Here is a 22,455-nt window from a genome sequence, read left to right as displayed (position 1 = left end):
GATGGCCTGGGGATAGAAGCTCCCTCTGAGTCTCTCTGTGCTTGCCATGAGACTCCGGTATCGCTTGCCTGACCGCAGCAGTTCAAAGAGGCAGTTGTTTGGGTGGCTGGAGGGTGGGCGATACTGCCACCTAGCAGGATGCGGCCGGTATTGCACTCTCGGGATCTCAGAATGATTTCCTATGGTAACACCGAGGTCCGTGAACCTGTAATGAATTTTAAAAAATCGAATAAAAGAAAAAAGGATCTAAAAACGAGTTTACTCGTCTTTGGCGCTCAACGCATGGCGGCCAAAAACGAGTTAACTCGTCTTTGGCGCCCAATGTGTTAAACTAAGATAATGGCTCGTCTTACACAAAGTGCCATACTTGTGAGCCACTACTATGGGCAAAGTGGCTAAACATGAGTGAGTGAGTGAGTGAGTGAGTGAGTGAGTGAGTGACATTTAAAAACATCCATCTCCAGTTCATTCAAATACTTTATTGAAATGCCAGGAAACATTACAGAATCAAAGAAAGAATTAATCAAAGAACAGTTCAACAGATTTCTGATTAAGCAAATCACACATTTGCATGTAACTATGAGCATTCATAATCTATTCAATAATGGAATGCCCAAATTATTTCATTGCATTCATTGAGTTATTAGCAAGTTAATAGCCTTCTAACATCTCAGACAGTGCCGTCTGATCAGATGTACTCTGGTCGCACCACAAAGCGGTAGATGTACTCATCGTTAGGACAAGGATAGGGCAAGACCTGGCTACCAGTAGTAGAGATATGAGCCAAGTCATTCTTAAAGTCCTGGACCTGGCAGATATACTTTCCCTGGCACATCAGGAGCAGCCGATTACTAAAGCGAAGGTTTGTCCGGTACTGGCTCAAGGTGTTTTGAGCAGACAGCTTGACAGCAGGGAATAACTCACATGTGGAACCTTTGTATGAACATTCACATTGGTTCATAAAGAGGTTTGCCTCCCAACGAATCATTTTGTCCTTGAAGATCAAACTATTGTGGACAGGTGTGCTGAATGACTGGGTTCTGCTGTTGGGGTATGGAGGAGGGGGCGGGGCATGGTGATACGGACCGAACCCATTATTGTACCTAGTACTACCACTATGATAGTTCCTTCTACCTTGGGGGAGGGATGGAGTGGGGGAGGGGCAGGGGGTTTCTCTCACAGATTTTGAGTCAATAGCAGCACTCCATGGCTCTGCGGTGTAGATCCTGGATTGGTAATCGTCCCCATCCGTGAAGCCAGAGTGATTCTTCAGTGTGCTGAACAGCAGAACATTAAACTGGAATCCCTGATTGAATGATTGATTGAAAACTGTATTAACAAATTGCAGAATGGGTACAATACAGTACGGCTCAATACAAACAATTGTTAAGGGGACGCAGACCAGAAAATTACTTTTGTCTTGTTTACATCAGGGTCCCCCATTTTCAATTCATCAAGACATTTATGACATACAGATATACAGTACTGTTTCATCCAGATATTTATGACATGCAAGACATACAAATATACAAAGAGAAAGAGATCATAAAAATATATATATACATTACCTTCAGTATGTTGTTGTGATACAGATTCTGGTGAGCCTTGTAGAGCTTGGAGGTGAACCGGAGACCATAAAGCTTCTCAGCAGGGATCATTGGGAAACGGATGTGGCCCAACAGGTCAGCCTGACGTTCCAAACTGATGGAGTCGCCCTTCTCCGTGATCCAGCTCTCCAGAGAGATCAGGAGGAAGGCCTCATCGGGCACCACTAGGTCTGAGCGAGACAGGAGGCCTTCAAGGAGCTGAGTGGAGAGATCGTACCAAGCAGGCGACGTGGTCAGATTTTGGTAATTCCAGGCCAGGTACTGGAGACAGCTCTCCTGGAGCACCAAGTCCCTGGCCTCCACTGCATACTCATAGAGGGAGACCTGAGTATGGAAGGTGCTGTCCTCTGGGAGAAGCCTAGTGAAGAGCCGGCCTGTGTCCTGCATCAGCTGCGTCACGCCAAACTCAGAGGCCATCTGGTGGAGGCACTGAGCAGAGGAAATGGTCACATCCATCTTGCGGGTATAAATGTACCTATTGAGACCAAGGATACAAAACAAAAACACTGATTTCTGCCTTTCAAATAATTAACTTTGGTTATGCTGTCTTTGAGTAATACAAACAAGAAAAGTAATCAACATTTAATTGTATCTCTATGATATCAGGCTACCTGATAAAGGTGGTGAAATGAGGCTGGCAAGACTGGCTGACACGGACAGATATGTTACTGATCCCATGTGAGGCACTGAGGCGTGGGAATTGGGAGAGGATGACTTTGTGTGCGCAGACTGTCGTTTCAAACATCTCCAAGGTCCCATTCTCCTGTCTATTTCCAGTGGGGCTCTGGACCAAAATGAAGAAGTCACATCCATTCCCACTGTCGAACAGTTGGCCAAGCTCCTCAGAAAGGCCCAGACTGTGGTCTAGCAGGTGTCTTGTGTTGCTGATGCTCACATTCATGCCTACAGGGGAGATGGGGTTACATGGAGAGTAGGCAAATAACCCAGGACAAGCAGGTAATGGATGCAAACCCGATAGAGAGCAGTCACAATCACAGACGATGATTCTCAGGTTGAATATTGGATAGAGAATGTCACAGCCAGTATACTGTGTGTATACAATAACAGAGGCAATGTGTCTGTACACTAGGGGTGTGGACATTTCTCGATTCTAAGATGCATCCTGATGCGGACGTGGACGATTCAGCATCGATGCAGTGACAGAACTGTATTGTACCCATTCTGCAATCTGTTAATAAAGTTTTCAATCAAACAGAACATAATCGATTAAGAGTGAAATGAAAACAAATTAAAAAAATGTACTCTCTTGCTAGCTTTTATGTTATTTTACAATGTAGCACTTTGGGATTTGCTCCACAACTATAAAGTGCCCTACAAATCAAATATATTATTATTATTATTATTATTATTATTATTATTATTATTATTATTATTATTATTATTATTATTATTATTGTATTATTAAAGCTAGTGCTCTGGTCATGCATCCACTCAACTCATAGAAAATACAGCATCAGGCTATTCTAAAAGTATTGATACTAATACTTATACTAATAAAAAGAGTATTGAACCATTTTTAACAGCTGGGTATCAAGATACCTTTCTAGTATCTGTATCATGCAACACTAGTAAAGACATTTATTTTGACATTCTGATTTAAGAACTTTCTAAATAAAAGTAAATTTATCTGACTGCTTGTATTAATTGATGAAAAAGTAGTCATGTGCAGTAATATAGATTATAAAATTGAGGATGTAATATATTATTGAGCTGCATCGAGATGCATCATAGAATCGAATCTCTACTGTACACCATGCCTTTTTGCCATTGCAGTGAGTGGTTGTGCAAGGTACACATATAGGCGCACTGACTGTGGGGAGAAACTGTTCTTGAACCTGCTGGTCCTGGTTTGGATGCTGCGGTACTGGCGACCGACCACATTAGGTAGAAGAGTTGGTGTCCAGGATGCCTAACAGTACATAGAGACCACGCTACGTCTACTTTTAACATGAGATATGATGCATAATATTTGAGTCCAGCTATGCTTTTTACATTTCCTTTCTACTGTACTGTAGGGTTTAGAATTGGGTCCTCTTGAATCAGGATCACATACAGACATCAGTTGCCCTGCTATCTGATGGACATTGAATTGTTTAGGAACCGCAAATGTCATAAGCCACCATGTCAATAACTTATTTCATTAGTATCTTGACAGTAAAGACGGTCAAGATCAGATGCTGATTGTTCTATCTCAGTTTAGATTTACGTAATAGTTAAGCAGATAGAAATGTCTTATAAAAGACAAGCCTGCTCTGTACTTATCTACTTTCGTAAAGATCCACATGTGTACCTTCACCGATAGGTCTGATCTGATCTTAATTTGGCATGATTAATCTGTCCAATGGTTTTGGGCTCTGAGGCCTTTTGTGTACTGGGTTTCAAAACCCTCAGAAGAATCTCCAATTAGATCTACAATACAGTAAGGGGACTGCTATCATGTAGAGGTCTAGCGTAGCTAAGGCAATCACAATATACTATGGTTTTTTTTATTTTTAGCTTTAGGAGTGTTGCATGTTCACAAATACTGACTGAACTGTCCCGGGCACAGGAAGAACATGTGTGAATTCTTAAAATGGGTGGAATTTGCCATTACGGTCTAGATTGATCCTATTCTGTTGTATAAAGAGGTATTTGGCTGATAGGGTTTTAGATACATGCCTGTTTCACAAACAACTCCAACATCCTCCTTATGTGTGCAGTCGGTTAAAGCCCATGCCTTAAAAGAACAATTGAACAAGAACTTCTCTGTTCCCTTGCAGTCAATATCATCCAGCCAGATGGGTCCAGATCCTAGGACACGAAATGGAGAGAAATAAGACACCTTCAGTTAGAGTAGGTATTTTGGAAATATAACTTGTTGCATCATTGCAAAATGACGATTGCCTTACTTAAATCTGAAAATTCTGAGTTAGCTAATGATTTTACTGCTCCCTAGTGGACGGCCAGTGAAAGTATAGGGCACCTTCTCCATATGCGCCCCCAATGACGGAAGATTTGGCTCCAGGGAACTGCAGCTGACGACACACCACCTGAGCTTCATTCAGGTCCCAGCCATCGTCACATACTGTCCCCCATGTCCCGCCGTGGTAGATCTCCACTCTGCCCTCCGAGACCGTCGCAGAGCCCACCAGCCTCACATATCCCTCCTGTGGCTGAGCCTCAGATTTTACTGTGTGGGGGGACACAGACACCATCAGGCCAAGGCAAGACAAGTAAACCAGTGTTCTGCTTAAAAGGGGCACTTAACCAAAAGAAAATGCTAATTTAGTAGATAACCTCACACATTTCCCAAAGCTCTCACACATTCAGTTTGAGTTAATGAGTTTGAATATGTCCTCCAGTGATCCTCAAGACATTGAATCCTTGTGTTAATTACAGCACCATGAAATTACGTGACAATTTCTTTTTGCAATACCTTGTCTTATAGGGACTGCTACCTTATCATTTCATTGAGCTGTAATTAACACAACACAAGGATTCAATGTTACCGATGACATCACTGGAGGACATATTCATATTGAAACAAATGTTCAGTACTCTCAATAACTGTCAAACTAAAGTAATGTGTGCAAAACAGTTTTGAGATTATATGCTAAATAAGTCAGCGTTATTTTTGGTGAAGTGCCCCTTTAATTACATTCCATCATGAACGCAATGAGAATAATATTATATTATTGTTAAAAGAAATACAATATTCATTAACAGCACATACTGTTATAGATATAACTTGCTATAATGTATTGTTATGATTATTATTTGTACTTCTCAGGGGTGTAAAGTACTTAAGTATTAAGTACTGTTTTGGGGGATTTGTATTATTAGGTTTGTATACTTGTACTTTTACTCAAGTACATTTCAGAGAAAAAAAACACACTTTTGACTCCTTACAGAAACTGTTTTACTTTAGATACTCTGACTTTTACTTGAGTAAGATTTTGAGACAGTACCCATACTTTCACTTTAGTATAATTTCTGTGTACTTTTTACACCCCTGGAGATAAAACCTTTTAAAGTTTTGCTTCATATGAAGTCACAAAATTACTAAATTAGCTACTCCCAGTCAAATCAAAGAAACTGTCCATGGTTTACACTGGCAAATGTCTTTTCATCAAACTGGATGAGTGGCTGACTCACTGAGGCTGAAAATCAAAGACTCGCTCCCAGACATATGAAGTAGAAGAAGCCACAAAGTGGATGCGATTCCATGGATCATCATTTCCACCAGTTAGCTTGGGTCTAAAGAAAATAATTGTCAAATTAAGAACTGCTGCTCCAGTGATTTTCTGATCACTGAACGTAGAATTGGACAAAATATGGATTTCACAATACAGTGACCACTAGTTACATTACTGTTCTTTTATACAGGTGGAAATCTATCATATTAGTGTAATACAAATAGAGATGATATACAGTATTTAGGCAAAGGAGGAAATTAATTGAAATGTTAGTCGCTTCATAAACTATGAATTTTCGATTGAAATAAATTGTTAAATTTCACACCATCATCCTCAAGATAATAAATACACTTTACCTTCTTGACTCAAATACTTTGTGAAATGCATGCATTCAATGAATCCACTCTTTTACAACTAAAGAAGCACTGCTCTCACTCACCTTTTACTGCGTAGTTCTGCTCAGATGTTGACGTTGTCCCTTTAGACTTCTGGACCCAAAATCACACCATTTATAAACCATCAGGGGGGGGGGGTAGTCTTCGCTTCCTATTTCTGAGGCCAGACTGGCAAAGTTTCGTTTCTCCTAAGTGGGGGATCAGATTCAAAACCTTTGTTTGAGGGCAATGTCTACTGTATGTTGATTTAGATATTCCACACTTCCCTTCAAAAGAACCCAATAGTAGCAGAAAGTGTTGATTTTCTTTTACGAAAAACAATCCACAAAATAAACTGGATTGGGTTTAATTGAAATGTTAGTTGCTTCAGAAACTAAGAATTTTCTATTGAAATAAATTAATTGTTTCACACCATCATCCTCAAGATAATAAATACACTTTACCTTCTTGACTCAAATACGTTGTGAAATGCATGCATTCAATGAATCCACTCCTTTACAACTAAAGAAGCACCGCTCTCCCTCGCCTTTTACTGCGTAGTTCTGCTCAGATGTTGATGTTGTCCCTTTAGACTTCTGGAACCAAAATCACACCATTTAAGTTTCGTTTCTCCTAAGTGGCGGATCAGTTACAAAACCTTTGTTTGAGGGCAATGTTGATTTAGATGTTCCACACTTCCCCATTCAAAAGAACCCAAAAGTAGCACTTTTTTCTTTTCTTTTTTCTTTTACTAAAAACAATCCACAGAAAAACTGCAATGAAGTTACAAGTGAATCATCTTTCATCAAATAATCATTCAAAATAAAAATGTTCAAGACTAAAAACAGGCCTTCAGTGATTCCACCAAAGGGAACATTTGGAGTAACCTATGATATAATTTGACACAAACCAAAAGAGAAAAGGAAGGAAAAGTCTCCCTCCCCAGACAATATACATCATGTGAGTGTACAGTATGTGCATGTTGTACATGTAAAGCAATACAGTAAAGCAATACTTTAAAAAAAAGTAAATAAATCACAGTCTCTGATCAGACATTTGTACATTCATTATTAGAAAGGCTACAGTATGGGGACCATCCTCTAAAAAAGAAGACGACCAACGACAAGACATGCTGGCATTGCTTGTTCTGGCTGGCGAGCATCGTTTCTGCTTTCCATACAAAGAAAAGGTCCATATTAAACAGTCTCAGGTGTTAGACCACCTGATCACATGGAAGAATCATGTTACTTGGATCCTCTGAAAAGGCTGCAGTGTATCTTCAAAAAGTCAGCAAACCAGCAGCGACTTACTTCAACAGTGAGTGGATTGTAAACAACATTGAACCACAGTGTGGCGGCCTCAGAAAGTAGTCCCGTTCTAAATGAACTCCACGCCTTCATATTTCACATCCCCTATCTTGCTCTCGGGTAAGAGGATGCGACCGTCTAGTGTGAAGGCCATGATGTACGTGGCGATTTTCCCAGCGTCTTCCTCTGACTTGAGGGCCAGGATGATCTGGTCGTCCGTGTTGGGGACGAACTTGAAGGAGGAGAAGCCGTGGGTGGGGTGGAGGGGACCCACGCGGCTCACGACAACGTCCTTGAAGTCGGGGGAGCAGCTGAGGACCAGGTTGGAGGCGCGACGCTCGTCCGCCGTCTCCTCGTAGCGCTCGGAGCTGGCACGGCGGGGCAGGAAGAACCAGCGCTGCAGGGTGTCGCTCCAGGATGCCGACTCGTGGATCAGGTAACCTGGGGAGAAACATGCAGTAGACAAGTCACGTTCATGAAACAAATGGAAAGAAAGCACAGAAATATTTGTTATGCTTTTTATTTAAAAAGGTGCTATAGAAGGCGGTTAGGTGGCCGAGCGGAGATTGCGTTCGTCACCAGCCCCGGAGCTGTGAGCTGGATTCGCCTGTTCGAATCCAGCTCACAGCTCCGGGGTTGTCACCAGCTTGGCTGGCCGTCTGCACTAATACAATTGGCTGTATTAGAGGGTGGGAGAAGCTGGCGGGGTGGGTCCGGGTCGTTGTAAACAGCGACTCCTACAGTTCGGTCGGGGCGCCTGCTAAGCGCGGATAGGACTCGAGGGGGATAGTGTGGTCCTCCCACACGCTACGCCCTCTCGATGAGAATCCGCGCTGCCAGGTGAAAAGAAGCGGTGATTGGCTGGACGTGTGTCGGAGGAAGCACGTGGTAGCCTCCACTCTCCCAGATGATCTGACTGTGGGGGGTAAGTGCGCAGCGACCAGGAAGGGACTGGGAATTGGCATACGACTAACATTGGGATGGGAGAAAAATCGGAGGAAAATGGAGGGGGAAAAAGACCAAAAAAAAAAAAAAAAAAGTGCTATAGATAACATTTTTATGTAGAATAATCTTTTTTATTTATATTTTTTTATAAATAATACATCCAGAGCTTTTAGAAAAGTGTGCAATAAAAGTAATGCTTTTCCTCCTGAAAAAATATTGATTTATGAATGCATCACTGAAAAGAAATGTGGGTCTCCAAAATAAATGTTATTGTTTACATGTATTCCCTCCCTACTTCCCATTTCCCCATGTGAAATGCACCTGATTGGATAAATGACATGCTGGTGGTGTAGTCGACATCTAGTGGCTGAATGTTATCTATAGCACCTTTAACCTTTATTTAACCAGGAAGTCCCTTGGAGATACATTTAATTTGATTTTTTAATGATATGAGCAGCAACTGCAAACAACACCATTGGGTATAAGAGGCATAAGAGGTATAATCTCTCTCCAACAGAATCTTTATTCGAATAAAGATTATGTTACCAATGTGTGCTTTCCATTACTTAACACTTTCGGGGCCATTCACATATATATATATATACGTTATTGGGCGCCAACCGTTAAACACATTGACTGCCGGGAATTAGTCGGGCCCCGCTCTAGCACTGCCACGCTTTAAAAGATAGGACTGCATCACCTTGTTTGTAGAGCTATAACTATATTATAGCTATGGATACAATACTATGGCCCATTTGACATCACCTATCCATCGTTCAATATGTGAAAAAGAATAAATCAGGGGAGCTCCCGTAGCTCACAGCATATCTCGGCGCTATTTCTGCGTCGGGGAAAACCGTGCTCGTCACGGATCTGGGGGACACGAGTTCGATTCCCGGACCCGCCGTCATTTCTCAGAATGTCTTCCCGCAGGGTACAAAATAGTTACACGCCCAGCGCCACAGGCGTGTAGATTTAATGTTTGGCCGTCATAAATTAAGGCCTGGGCGCCATCTGGCGGCCAACAAAATCCACTGCATGGGTCGGCATTAATATGATGCAGGGAGTAGCGGACGACCCCTCCCGGTCGGCCACAAAATTATTGAGGATAATCGACGACTTTGGTAAATTGTCAGGCTTTAAGATTAACTGGAACAAATCAGCCTGCCTACCTCTTAATGAACTGGCCAAGGCGGTACGACTACCAGCTGATATCCCCATAGTAGAACATTTTAAATACTTGGGCATAGAGATATTCCCCACGCTGAACCAAACTACTAAGTACAACTTCACGGGTACTTATGATAAAATACGCCAGGATCTAGACAGGTGGTGGTCCCTTCCTAACTCCTTACAAGCCCGGGCTTCCATAATCAAAATGAACATCCTGCCTAGGATAAATTTTATTAGCTCAATGCTCCCCCTGCCCCCTCCAATAGACCACTGGCGCAAGGTACAATCGATGGTGTCTAAGTTTATCTGGAATAACAAACGCCCGAGAATCAAAAGGGCTACTACTCAACGTAGAAAACAAGATGGGGGCCTCGCAATCCCTGATTTTAAACTTTATTTCTGGTCCTTTTCACTGAGACCTCTGATGTGCTGGCTAGACCCTGTAGAGGCTGTATCGTGGCGCTCCTTAGAAGCGGCGGCGGTATCTCCGCTAAGATTGCAGGATGTAGTGTACTCCACTGTCTCTATTTCGAAATGCCGGCTGAGGTATGGACCGATCATAACTCACGTGATCCAAACGTGGCGTAATGTACAGAGGTCGTGTGGGGTTAAATGCCCATGGCACCTGGACTCTCCAATTTTTAATAACCAGCAATTACTTGTTGGACACAAGCCGGTTAATATTCCTCAATGGCAAAGGAGGGGAGTGCATACTCTGGAGGATATTTATGATAAGAACGGCCTCCGTGCGTTTCAGGACTTAAGAGAATTTTATGATCTTCCCGGCGAATCCTTCTTTCTTTACCTTCAACTAAGGTCAGCACTGAGGGCGCATGGCGTACCGTGGGCTCAGGCCTTGCACCCACACCCCTTCCTCAGGCTCATAGTGGACAGGACGACATCCAGAGGGTTTGTCTCCGACTTTTATACGCTCTTAATTCAATCCACGTATAAAAATTTATCATTGGATACAATCTGGCGTGTGGATATCCCGGAGTTGGACCCCGAGTTTGACTGGGATGATGTTTGGGCAAATGTGGCATTATCTTCCCGCAACCCCAATCACCAGCAAATTAATTTTAATTATATTCATAGGACCTATCTTACACCTAGGAAGCTATATGCTATGGGACTGATAACCGACTCTCGGTGCACTTTGTGCTCTCAAAAGGCCACTGGCACTTATATGCATATGTATTGGGATTGCCCACCAGTGGCCCGCTTCTGGAGGTCAATAACGGACAAACTTTCAGATCTGTGTGGCTTAACTATCCCATTCACAGCTGTTACGCTACTCCTGAACGATATAACGACACTACCCGCGTCCGTACAACTGAAAAGGGTTGTCCTAGCGGGCGTCACAGCAGCGAAGAAGCTAATAGCAATGAGATGGAAGGAGCCTGAGAAGCTTACAATGATTAACTGGTCCCTAACTCTATTGGATGTGATTTATCTTGAGATATCCACGGCCCGGGTGATCGGGGTAGGGCAGGCTGGAATTGACCTGTGGTTCGCAGCAGCTGAGAAGGTAAAGACCGCAGTGTGCGGCTGAGCGGGGTTGGGGCGCTTGATCGGGGGGGTCCGGCGGTCTCTGGGGAGGGGGAGGAGGAAATGTCTTGTCTGTCTTGGTTTTTGTCTTGTCCTTCTTAACTTTGACTGGGGGGATTTTAGGGGGGGTTGGTATTTAGCTATTCTGCGCTATATGTCAATTCACATGCCATCTCCCCAAGGGACTAATATTGGCAGACTGATTGACCTGTCAACCAACTTGGAGGAAGAATTTCTTTCTTCTTACACTTTACCTTCTGCGAGTTTGGCAGTCGTGAACATGTGTAAGGGACCTAGGCTATCTACAGTAAATCTGCGGCAACACTCTCATAAACAATCTTTTAAGTCACTCCACTTTGTAAAGGTGGGGAAAGGTTGCCATGTTTTGAAGACCCTTTTTGTTATTGAAGTAGCCATCTATATTTGATAGGTTGGACGCTGTTTCTTTTTCTTTTTGTCTTTATAATTTATTATTCTGTATTATTATTGTTTGTTATTCTCCTGTGAAGTTATGTTTTTTGTTACTGTGGTTATTGTGTTGTCCTGTTTCATGTAATTAATAATAAAAAAATTTGATAAAAAAAAAAATGATGCAGGGAGTAGCCTCCAGCTGAGCGGGAGAAATGTCGTGGGAGCGGGCGGAAGTTGCCCAATCTGGAACAATCTCCGGGGCTGCAGCTGGACCCTATTGGATGCGGGCGTGGTGAGTTGAAACAAAAGTGAAACTGTGTGTGTGTGTGTGTGTGTGTCACGTGTCCGTTCTAATGTTTACAAACAATGAACCTTTAAATGTAAATGAGATGCGCTCTGCTCACGAGATCAAGTTTGTAACATGAGACGCACATGAGGTCTGTCTTCATCCGTTCTTTAGCCTACAAAAAAAACCTGCAATCGCGTTTTTGGTGCTCTGATATTTAATTTTGCATTTGATTTGACCAAATATGTGGAGGCATATTCCCGGAGTAGCTCCCCCGGGTCCCCCCTCAAAATTAAGAAAAACAGGCGACAACATTAACGTTGACGAGTCCGTTGCTACCACCAGCACCACCGATAACACTGCACCTGCTACTAGCGTCGGTGTAGTTAGGAAATTTAGCCAGAAATGGTACACATCTGATTCCGGGAAACCACGAGAATGGCTTAAATTTGAGGGGGGGGTAATGTTTTGTATACCATGTCGTGCCAAAGCAACGGATAAAAGAAAACGAAATTCATTTGTCATCGGGACGTCGGTGATGAAACTGGAAGCCATCAAAAGCCACGAGACGTCACGCTGTCACAGGGACTGCTCTGTTAGATACAAAGCACAGTCTACTCCGCTCCTGGCTGCTCCGACTGTACGACTGTTGACCAAGCTGTCAGAGTCGACTCTGGCTAAAATGCGGATACTATTCCGTAACGCCCACGCTATAGCGAAAAAATCAAGACCATACAGGGACTTCGCCTGGATGTGCGAGTAAGTTTATTGTGTTTTTTTTATAACGTTAGTCCAGCATGTTCATATAGGTGTGTCGGCTTTCACTTTCAGCTAATTATGGTTGTAAAGCCTACCCAGTGGAATTGTTTACATAACAATGCATGATATTATATATTATTATTCCATACAAGGCTGGATGCATTACAGACTCCGCTAACATCCCTTGTTGCCTTGTAGGTGGCAAGTATGGATTTGTTTATCTTGTTTGAAGTTGTTTTAATATGTTCTTTAATTCTTTTGCTTCCATATTGTAAATAAATTCGCAATAAATTATTTGCATTTAAAACTATTAACGCTGACTCATTCCTTCAGTCCACTCAAAATTATGCTAATATTCCTTATGTTGTTTATGATATTAATTGAAAATAGCATACGAGAGTATTATATAGCAATAATAACACATGGCGATATACTAAAAAGCTATTTATAATTTTTGGCTGGTAAAAAATCTGGATGGCTGGTCGTTTTTAAAATCTACCAGCCAAATGGCTGGTAAGTCAAAAAGTTAAGTTTGTTCCCTGCTTCCCCTGCTCTACATCCCATTTCAACCTGTTTCTGTCGGTCATGCTTGACCAGAAAAGCGATAAACGCTAAAAAAAAAGTTAAAAAAAAAAAAAAAAAAATCTTTCCATCCATACGTTCCCGTGTTATACCGTGGTGAATATAAGTATGGTTTTAGAGCGGTCTAGGGTAATTCCCGAAATGCTGAGTTATAGTCATATACGTCAATTCCACTATAGACATTGCCGTTTCTTGCCTGTACACGCTATTATTCCTAAATCAAATCTATATCATAGGTATTATGTTCCATCATGAATGCATGAAGGGGGGGGGGGGGGGGGGGGGGGGCGTTTCTGATTATTTGATTGTCAGTAACGGCATTCATATTGAACACTAAAAACGCTTATCAGCCCGATCGGTATAAAAGCATTGCAGGATCAAGCTAAAATTGACGTCAGATCGTCCTTACATGTGATCGGGAGTATTCCAAAAATAATATTCCAATTGTTTGATCGCCATCTGGTACATCCACTGTCCATTTGGTCCACGGCATAATCGACCACAACATATGGATCGAGGATATTTGACGTGCTTCAATGGAACCGGGAGAACCGCTCGCCTCGCCCGACAAGGAGAAATGAAACCGGAGACATTTGGCCATTCCACAGGCCAAAATACAAGGTTACAAAGGGTGCTCGATACCGCCGTCTAGCTGGATGCAGCAGGTATTGCACTTTGGCGACCTCAGACTCATTCCCTATGGTAACACGAAGGTCCCTGGATGAATAATGAATAAAAATATCGAATAAAAGGAAAAACGATCAAATAACGAGTATACTCGTTGTTGGCAGGGAATGTGTATACAATATACGTTATTTGATCGTTTTCCCTTTTTTCAATTTTAATATCCTATTCAATGTCAGGGACCTGTATGTTGCCGTTAAAAGGCATACTGGGACTCCAAAGGTGCAGTACAGGCCAGATCCTGCTAGTAGGCAGTATCGAGAGTGCAGTAAACCCTGTTCCAAACCGGGTGCTCCGGACGGACTTTTCTAGTAATGGGAAACCTAGGGCTTCACTCGATCGCATTGAATCGTTTTCGGGACCCCCGATCCATATGTTGTGGTGGGTTATGTCATGGACCAGATGGGCATAGGATGGACCAGATGGCGATCAAATAATTGGAATATTATTTTTGGAATACCACCGACCACAGTTAAGGACAATCTGACATCAATTTCAGCTTGATCGTGCATGGTTAAGGTTTTCATACCCATCCCCCTGATCGGCGTGTGTTGTGGTAATAACGAATGCCAATATTGGCAATCAATTAATCAGAAACTACCCCCCCCCCCTTTCATGCATTCATGATGAAACATAATACCATTACCTATCATATGCATTTGATTTGAAAATAATAGCGTGTACAGGGACGAAATGCCAATGGTTTAAGTATAATTCACGTTGCGCCCTATAGCCAGCCTCCCAGGAATTAGCCCGGATCATTCCGAAATTATACTCATATTCACCACGGAATAACGCAGCAAATGGGTAGCCACACCACCAAAAAGAATTAAAAGAGAAAAGAAAAAAAGAAATAGCAACAGAGACATTTATTCTCTAGTTGATGGACTCAGCTCTTGATACAAGGACTAACGCTAGACCGCAGGTGAATATGAGCTTTTCATTTCATTTGCTGTATTTTGTGTCCGTAAATGGTTTGCTTACGTCATTGGTGTTTACATGTTTGTAAACATTGGCTTCAGAAAGTTACAAAGCTACAAAGTCGGAAAAACATGGATGCTCATGCAAACTTTTTGGGGCATTTTTTTCTTACAATTTGTCTCGCATGAACTACAAATCATAAAGACAGTTTACAGCACCATATAGCTAATATACTTACAAATGTCCTCTTAAAACAGTTAATAACAACATTAAGGTTTATACAATATGAGTGGTCATGTTGAACTGACCAAGCTTAGGTTTAGGTTTACTTTATTTGTTCAAGGGGGACAGCGCACATTAATAAAGCATTTTAAAAACGTAAATGCACCCAATTTTAGCCAAAAGGCTAATTTCCTTTGGCAGTCCCCACCTTGAACTGGGGCTTGAGAAATTGTACCCAAGCTTGTGTCTAGGAACTTCGAGTTGACGGGACATTTATTTGTTTTTAGGACTGACTTCCTGTTTACAACTAGGCTAAATATTACAAGTGCCCTTAGAGCTTTGACCCCCAGTGCTCTTTCTTGCCCAGAGATACGAATACATTTTACATTTATTGCTATAATCCAAAAGGGCAAGTTTTTAAATAAGACTTGTGAATCCTTGTGAAAATTCATATATATTATATTTCCATCCTTACCTGGAGGTTGTATCCCCGCGGCTGACTTGAGGAAGTTGTACTTGGGGACCCAGTTTTCATGATGAATGTCCCCCCTGTGGCCCACCACTTTCACCCACTCGGGGTTGTTGTTCACAAACTCCCCTGCCGTGGTGGTCCACTCCTTCCCCAAGCCGCCCACATACAGGTGCTCCTCCTTCACCGCCAGCCACTCTGCTTTGAACCCTGTGAGGAGAGAAGGCCCCATTTCAATGTATTCCTTGAACGACATCAGTAAGGCTGAGACGATATGCCATTATTTTTTATTATTATTATTATTTAAACAAATTTATGTTTATTTTGCAGCAATTCTTTGTCGTTGCCGCCATCTTTATTGTTACAGATTTCCCCATTCAAAACTACCACAGTGATCCTTCTCATTTTATAGTCGTGGTCTCTGGATATTGTCGGAGTGCACTGCATATTGAATGGACAGTGCAGAGTTGGAATTCAACTGAATTGAATGGGGATATTTTAACTAAAACATGACACAAGACCTAGTATTTTAGTATAGTATAAAGTATTTAAAGAAATTATAATAATAATAAAAAAGAAAAAATATATATATGCAAATATATCGATATGTGACGCCACTTATCGATATCACGCAGTTATCGATAAATCGATAAGTGGTCTCAGCCTTAAATGGTAAATGGCTGCTTTTTTATATAGCGCTTTTATCCAAAGCGCTTTACAATTTGTTACTCACATTTTACCCATTCACTCACACATTCACTCACACACCGACGGTTGCTCATCGGGAGCAATTAGGGGTTAAGTGTCTTGCTCAAGGACACATCGACACACTTCCCGGGAGGAGCGGGAATCGAACCGGGAACCTCTGGATTGCCAGACGACTGCTCTACCTCATGAGCCACTGTCGCCTTAGACATCAGTACATTTTAAATTGTGGGAGGGGTGCCGCAACGACCAGAGCGTCACTGACCTTTGGCAACAGTTCCATCGCCGTCAGGCAAGATGACCCAGGGCACGGCCTTGTCGCCGTCGATGTGGTAGACGATGCCCGTTCTGTCGTCCACGCTGTAGAGCTTCCCGTTGAACACCACCAACTCTGACAGCTCCATGCCACGGCCCTTCTCCGCCAGGTGGCTCTCCAGCACCACTTGGTCTTGGTCCCACTCCACCGCCACCTTGTCCCCGCTCTGGGACACCAGCAGGTAGCCCCGCCGCATGTAGCTGTACCACGTGAGCTTCTTTTCGCTGCGAGAGTTCGTGTCAAGGTCGGCGATGACCCCGATGCGGTAGCGGGTGCCCTGCGGCGTGCGCTCTGGGGGACTGAGGGGGTACGTGTCGTTGTAACGGGACTCAGCCTGTTTGGGGCCCGTGCGACTGGCCCTCCAGCTATTGGGGCGCGAGCGCAGGCCGGGGCTGAGGTGCATGAGGAGCAGCAGCACCAGGACCAGGGCGACTGCCACCACCACAATGGGCCTCCACTTGAGTCGGAACCGCGGGTCAGTGGTGTTGGCCATAGACGCCAACATCGGAAGGCCTCCTACAGAGATACGCAGACTGTTCATAGGATCATTCTGCTCCAGTCGAGTATAGCCTGGGGGAGCAGGCATGGGGGAAGGTGCACTGGAGTGACCTACAGTTGGAGAGAGGGAGGGAGAGGGAGTGAGAGAGAGATAGGTGGGGTGAGTCATACCTTCATAAAGTGAAGGTTAAACCCAAAATTATATCAGTGCTCCCACTACCTAAATGCAGCACCGGAAGGCACAGGAAGTCCTTCATTCCGACAGCCATCAGATACAATGAATCACTGAGCAGAGTGACAGTTACCTTCTTCCTGGACTCTTACTTTTGAAACAGCACTGTGCAATAATAGACCTACTGTAGACATCAGTATATTTTTTACTGTATATTTTATTCTAATTTCATTTTATTCTATTCTTAGGCAATTTGATTTGTTATTCTTATTCGTGACTTGTTCTGTCTAAATGTTTAACTTAATGGTGAGCGATTTGCAGTGTCAAATTTCCCTCGGGATAATACAAGTATTTCGATTATATTTCTATTCTATTCTATACTTATATGAAAACTGAATGAATGGCATACAGGATGGGCTGTGGTACGATGTAGGCCTATAACAAAATCACACAGGCAGGTAGATGATATTTGGCTGTGATATGATAACAGGATCGTATAGGCAGGTAGATGATACTTGGCTGTGATATGATTTATAACACAAAATCAATATAGGCTAGGCTACGTTAAGACTATCATCTAAGCTAACAGCAAAGGTAAAGAGTAAAAACAAATGTAAGTGACAGACAATCTTTGATATACGAGACTAATTAGTAATAAATCTACAACATGACAGCTCAAAGAAGTAGATCCAAATGGACTCTGCTCACATTACCATGGAAAACCTCTTCAATCCTCAGTCAACACGCTGAGCCACTAAACCCTTGGATTTCATTTTGCCTATAAAGGATCCTGGGAGAAATTTACACAAGACGACTATAGCATACCCAGCTAAGTTCTGAATGGAGTGAAAATATTGAGGAAGTTGGCCTGTATAGCCTTGGTAAAGATGTGACACACAAGTGTCAACGTGGAGGCTGGGAGTGGCCCATTCCGGAAGGACAAAAGGGACACTGAGGACAGGTAGAACAGGATCTATGAAGTAACCCAGTCGACTCAAACCAAACCACAATTTAGATTGGAATGCAAATTACCTCACACACAAAAAAGGTAGAACAGGATCTATTCAATGCTTTAAATGCTTTACGGTGGTATCTTCTAGCTACTTATCTGTTATTTATAGTATGTGAAGGACTTCAGCAACTGTTGTATAACTATAATACAGCCCTACTATTCAAGCCTGCCCTGTTTCTGCTTTATTCTTGGCTAAATGAATGTTCATGAGTTCAGTTGGTTTTGGCCACATTGGAGGAAGACATCAGCTCTTCCTCTAATGTGGCCAAAAGCAACTGAACTCATGACATATCAAGTAACTAGAAGATTCCTTCTTCTAAATGCATTTGAATGGAGACCGGGCCACATAGCCAAGACTTGGCCTACTTATCTGTGTGTGCTCCCTCTCCATAGCCTCTATATATCTTCACACCCGGTGGCCAAAACATGAGTTGAATTTATCTGAAAACGAGTAGTGGCACCCGCCTCTGGTGAAAGGCTCTTTCATAAACAGGGCCCCTGGCCAAACAGCAGTCCACTATGGCAGCATCATCAAGCCAGTGCTCTGAGGTAGACATTCTGATCTCTCTCAAAAAAAACACAGCTGGTTGGAAAACGAATGCCTTAACTTCATGCACTGAATCCCAAATAGTCTCTTGTCCAACTAATACATGACACAAACAAATACAATACAAAAGCACAACAAGGTCCTCTCCAAAGAGCCTCTTAAAGAAACAACTCAGACAACTGAACCTGATTCAAGTAGGCCTACCCTTGCGTCTCCTCCTCCTGCCATTGCATTGAACCACCATCATGTCAACTACCACACCGCCTTAGCAGACCACTACCTGCGGCACAAAGCTGCAAGCCGTCTTTCTGCTGAAAGATTATGGCAGTGCAACCATGACTAAGGAGGATTCTAATAAGGGTGGTGAACTTTAACTAGACTGGAGCATTATGAATGGCAAACTACACAAGTCCAAAGGGACAAACCATCAACACGCTCTTGTTTCTCATTCATCAAAGCTCAGCTATATATCCCAAGGTAAGCTCATCGTTGTATAATTATGTAACAAGAACAGTCAAGCCTATAATAATCCATTGGGCTGGGAAAGAAGCCCAAACAAATCTAACGCCACACCGACCACGGACAACTTAAAACATTCCAGAGGTGCAACTGTAACACAATCGCTGCTTGTGGTTAAAAGCCTGACACCTGGTGCTGACAGCAGGGGAGAGGTTAGTCTCCACATCAATAGGAGGAGCACTGACTTAATTTTAAACCAATGCTTTTGACAAACAGGATCCGGATGACAAGTCAGTCTCTCTCTCTCGCCAAATGATGGATATGGGGACATGTGAATTGTGAAATGACAAGGGATGAGTTATGGGACCAGATGTTCTTGTACCGGATCTCCTCCCTGGTAAACAAGAATACCCTGAAGACTCTGGCAGGAGCACTCATTCAAGGGTACTACGACTATGCTTGCACCTCATGGTACCAAAGCACCTCAAAGGCACTAAAAACCAAATTACAAACATCTCAAAACAAACTAGTGACTAGTCAGACTACTGCTTGACCTGACTCCTAGAACCCACCTCACCCCTGCACACTTTGCCAACCTAGGATGGCTTAGAGTAGACGACAGAGTACAGCAACTTGCAATGGGCCTGGTCTACAAGATACACTACACGACCAAGGTACCCATGTACATGTCAAAATACTTCCCAAAGGTCAGTGAATACCACGATCACAACACCAGAGGGAGCTCCACAAATCATGTAAAACCCAGATTCGGCTCAAACAAGGGACTAAACACGTTTCGCAATTATGCCACAACAATGTGGAACGCCCTACCCAAAGCTGTAAAGGAATGTAAATCACTACCCACCTTCAAAAACACTCTCAAAGAACACCTACGGGAGACTGCAATTCAAAACTGGCCCGTACAAATGTCCTAACCCAGTTGTACAATAAAGACCAAGCATGGCTATTCCAATGTACAGCCCCACCCAACCCCACCCCACCTACCCAACCTCCTCCAATGTACAGTTTCCATGTCAAATGTATGTCAGTATTCCAATGTACAGTGTGTCCCCCCCCTACCAACCCCCCCCCCCCCCCCCCCCCCCCCCCACCTCCAATGTACAGCCCCACCCCACCTACCCAACCTCCCCCAATGCACAGTTTCTATGTCAAATGTATATACTCTTCTTCTGGATTTTTTTAGTATCACAAACAGTACTGTATTTGAAAATCTGGTATGTCATAAATGTATAGATGTAGCAGTACTGTCTATCTGTATGTCATGTGTGTCATATGATGAATTGAAAATGGGGGACCCTGATGGAAACAAGACGAAAGTCTTTCTCAGGTCTGCATCCTCTTAACAATTGTATGTATTGAGCTGTACTGTACTGTACCCATTCTGCAATCTGTTAATAAACTTTTCAATCAATCAATCAATGTAATAGCCTACATGAAACGTCCAGTACCTTAATAATGAAATTCTCTGGACCTAATTATCCTGAGCTTATCCACTGTTTGATGTCTGTCATAAAGGACAACATCTGGGGAAGACTTCAAAAAGCCACGGGTCAAGTAGTTAGCACCTTTAGAGAAAGCAGCACCCAGGTAGTAAGTGGGTGGTGCAACAAAACCATAAATAGCAAGAGTGCTGTAGGGCAGAGGGAAATGAGCACGGATATTTCTAATGTACAGGGCATACTACAATGCCCGTTTTCTGATGATTCACAAGTCACATAAACTACTGATTCTAGGAATAACGTTAGAAGGAGCAAAGTCCACCGTGATATGGAAGTTAAGCAGGCGGCCTCATATCTTGTGTAAGCATGGTTATCCCAACGTTACTTAGCCCCCTTACGTGCTTGCAGATCGCAGTCACGTAAGGGGCTAAACGTTACTCTGAGCTTGTAGCAGCTGTGCTGCCTGGTTGATACTGTGAGTCTGTGACACATACCCAATTACCCATCTCTCTATCTTAAGTTCTAGCCACCTCTAGCGTTAACGTTACTGACTTGACTTGTTGTGACGACGTCTTGAGGGTTAAGAAGCAAAACATGAGATGCCACCGCATCACATTATCATGACTTTCCTGGATAGCTAACGTTAACGTTATCGCAATTTTCCAGAAGTAACGCTAACGTTACCATTTGCGTTGCGAACCACAGCGTACTTACTGTGGCGTTCGATTGGGTTCTTCGTCAGTCCGATAACGTTGATGGTTGTTGTAGCTGAGATGACATTGTAACGCTCATTTGCTTCGTTATCCTCTCTCCGTAGCATTAGGGAGCCTCTGGAGCTCCGATCCCAACACAACACAATACTTCCTGAATGCACCAATGACGCGTAACCACGTGCTTGCGCACGGTGAATGAATGAATGAATGAATGAAAACTTTATTTAACAGATTGCAGAATGGGTACAATACAGTACGGCTCAATACATACAATTGTTAAGGGGATGCAGACCTGAGAAAGACGTTTGTCTTGTTTCCATCAGGGTCCCCCATTTTCAATTCATATAGACATATATGACATACATGACATACAGATAGTCAGTACTGCTACATCTATACATTTATGACATACCAGATTTGCAAATACAGTACTGTTTGTGATACAGAAGGAGTCAAGAAAAGGGAGTATATACATTTGACGTAGAAACTGTACATTGGAGGAGGTTGGGTGGGGGGGTTGGGTACATTGGGATATTGACAACCATACTGGGTAATTTACATTGGAGGTGGTTGGGGGGGGGGGGGCGGGGGGCACACTGTATAAACAAGTAACACTGTACATTGAGGGGGGGGGGGGAGGAGACACTGTACAAACAAACACAATTGTACATTGAACTATTGACAAAACCATACTAGGTAAATGACTGTACATTGGAGGGGGTTGGAATGATTGGGTTAGGATATTTACAGGGGCCAGTGTTGAATTGCAGTCTCCCGTAGGTGTCCCTTGAGAGAGGTTTTGAAAGTGGGTAGTGATCCACATTCCTTTACAGCTTTGGGTAGGGCGTTCCACATTGATGTGGCATAATTGCGAAACGTGTTTAGTCCCTTATTTGAGCCGAATCTGGGTTTAACATGATTTGTGGAGCTCCCTCTGGTGTTGTGATCGTGGTATTCACTGACCTTTGGGAAGTATTTTGACATGTACATGGGTACCTTGGTCGTGTAGTGTATCTTGTAGACCAGGCCCATTGCAAGTTGTTGTACTCTGTCGTCTACTCTAAGCCATCCTAGGTTGTCGAAGTGGGC

The 22,455-nt window shown here is 43.0% G+C and overlaps 2 protein-coding genes across 3 annotated transcripts; both read right to left on the bottom strand.

The window, feature by feature from the left end:
- Positions 1 to 472: 472 nt before the first annotated feature.
- Positions 473 to 6,307, bottom strand: LOC311240327 (galectin-3-binding protein A-like). Its single transcript, XM_084328906.1, has 7 exons — positions 6,243 to 6,307; positions 5,763 to 5,864; positions 4,591 to 4,797; positions 4,287 to 4,418; positions 2,219 to 2,510; positions 1,569 to 2,082; positions 473 to 1,306 (listed from the first exon to the last, which is right to left on the bottom strand). The coding sequence occupies exons 2-7, from the start codon at positions 5,842 to 5,844 to the stop codon at positions 689 to 691; spliced, it is 1,845 nt and encodes a 614-aa protein (XP_084185032.1). The 5' UTR covers positions 5,845 to 5,864; positions 6,243 to 6,307; the 3' UTR covers positions 473 to 688.
- A 653-nt stretch (positions 6,308 to 6,960) lies between these two features.
- cant1a (calcium activated nucleotidase 1a) lies at positions 6,961 to 21,499 on the bottom strand. 2 transcript variants are annotated; one of them, XM_084328890.1, is made up of 4 exons: positions 21,368 to 21,499; positions 16,455 to 17,114; positions 15,491 to 15,694; positions 6,961 to 7,925 (listed from the first exon to the last, which is right to left on the bottom strand). In XM_084328890.1, the coding sequence occupies exons 1-4, from the start codon at positions 21,471 to 21,473 to the stop codon at positions 7,555 to 7,557; spliced, it is 1,341 nt and encodes a 446-aa protein (XP_084185016.1). In that variant the 5' UTR covers positions 21,474 to 21,499; the 3' UTR covers positions 6,961 to 7,554. The 2 variants fall into 2 exon arrangements, with proteins under 2 accessions (XP_084185016.1, XP_084185017.1); XM_084328891.1 differs by lacking the exon at positions 21,368 to 21,499 and adding an exon at positions 17,889 to 18,038.
- Positions 21,500 to 22,455: the final 956 nt, after the last annotated feature.

This window comes from Notolepis coatsorum, assembly GCF_963971535.1.
Source record: "Notolepis coatsorum genome assembly, chromosome: 14".
NCBI classification, from domain to species: domain Eukaryota; kingdom Metazoa; phylum Chordata; class Actinopteri; order Aulopiformes; family Paralepididae; genus Notolepis; species Notolepis coatsorum.
This window is presented reverse-complemented; position numbering and strand designations above follow the sequence as displayed.

What these genes read in the sequence shown, in the direction of transcription:
- LOC311240327 (XM_084328906.1), bottom strand. Translation starts at nt 5,844, where the DNA reads ATGATGATCCATGGAATCGCATCCACTTTGTGGCTTCTTCTACTTCAT. An exon ending in GTCTTTGATTTTCAGCCTCA is followed by an intron (nt 4,798 to 5,762) that starts GTGAGTCAGCCA and finishes CCCCCCACACAG; the next exon opens with TAAAATCTGAGGCTCAGCCA. An exon ending in CATTTCACCACCTTTATCAG is followed by an intron (nt 2,083 to 2,218) that starts GTAGCCTGATAT and finishes TGGTCTCAATAG; the next exon opens with GTACATTTATACCCGCAAGA.
- cant1a (XM_084328890.1), bottom strand. Translation starts at nt 21,473, where the DNA reads ATGCTACGGAGAGAGGATAACGAAGCAAATGAGCGTTACAATGTCATC. An exon ending in CGATGGAACTGTTGCCAAAG is followed by an intron (nt 15,695 to 16,454) that starts GTCAGTGACGCT and finishes CTCTCCTCACAG; the next exon opens with GGTTCAAAGCAGAGTGGCTG. An exon ending in CGCGGGGATACAACCTCCAG is followed by an intron (nt 7,926 to 15,490) that starts GTAAGGATGGAA and finishes GTTTCTCCCCAG; the next exon opens with GTTACCTGATCCACGAGTCG.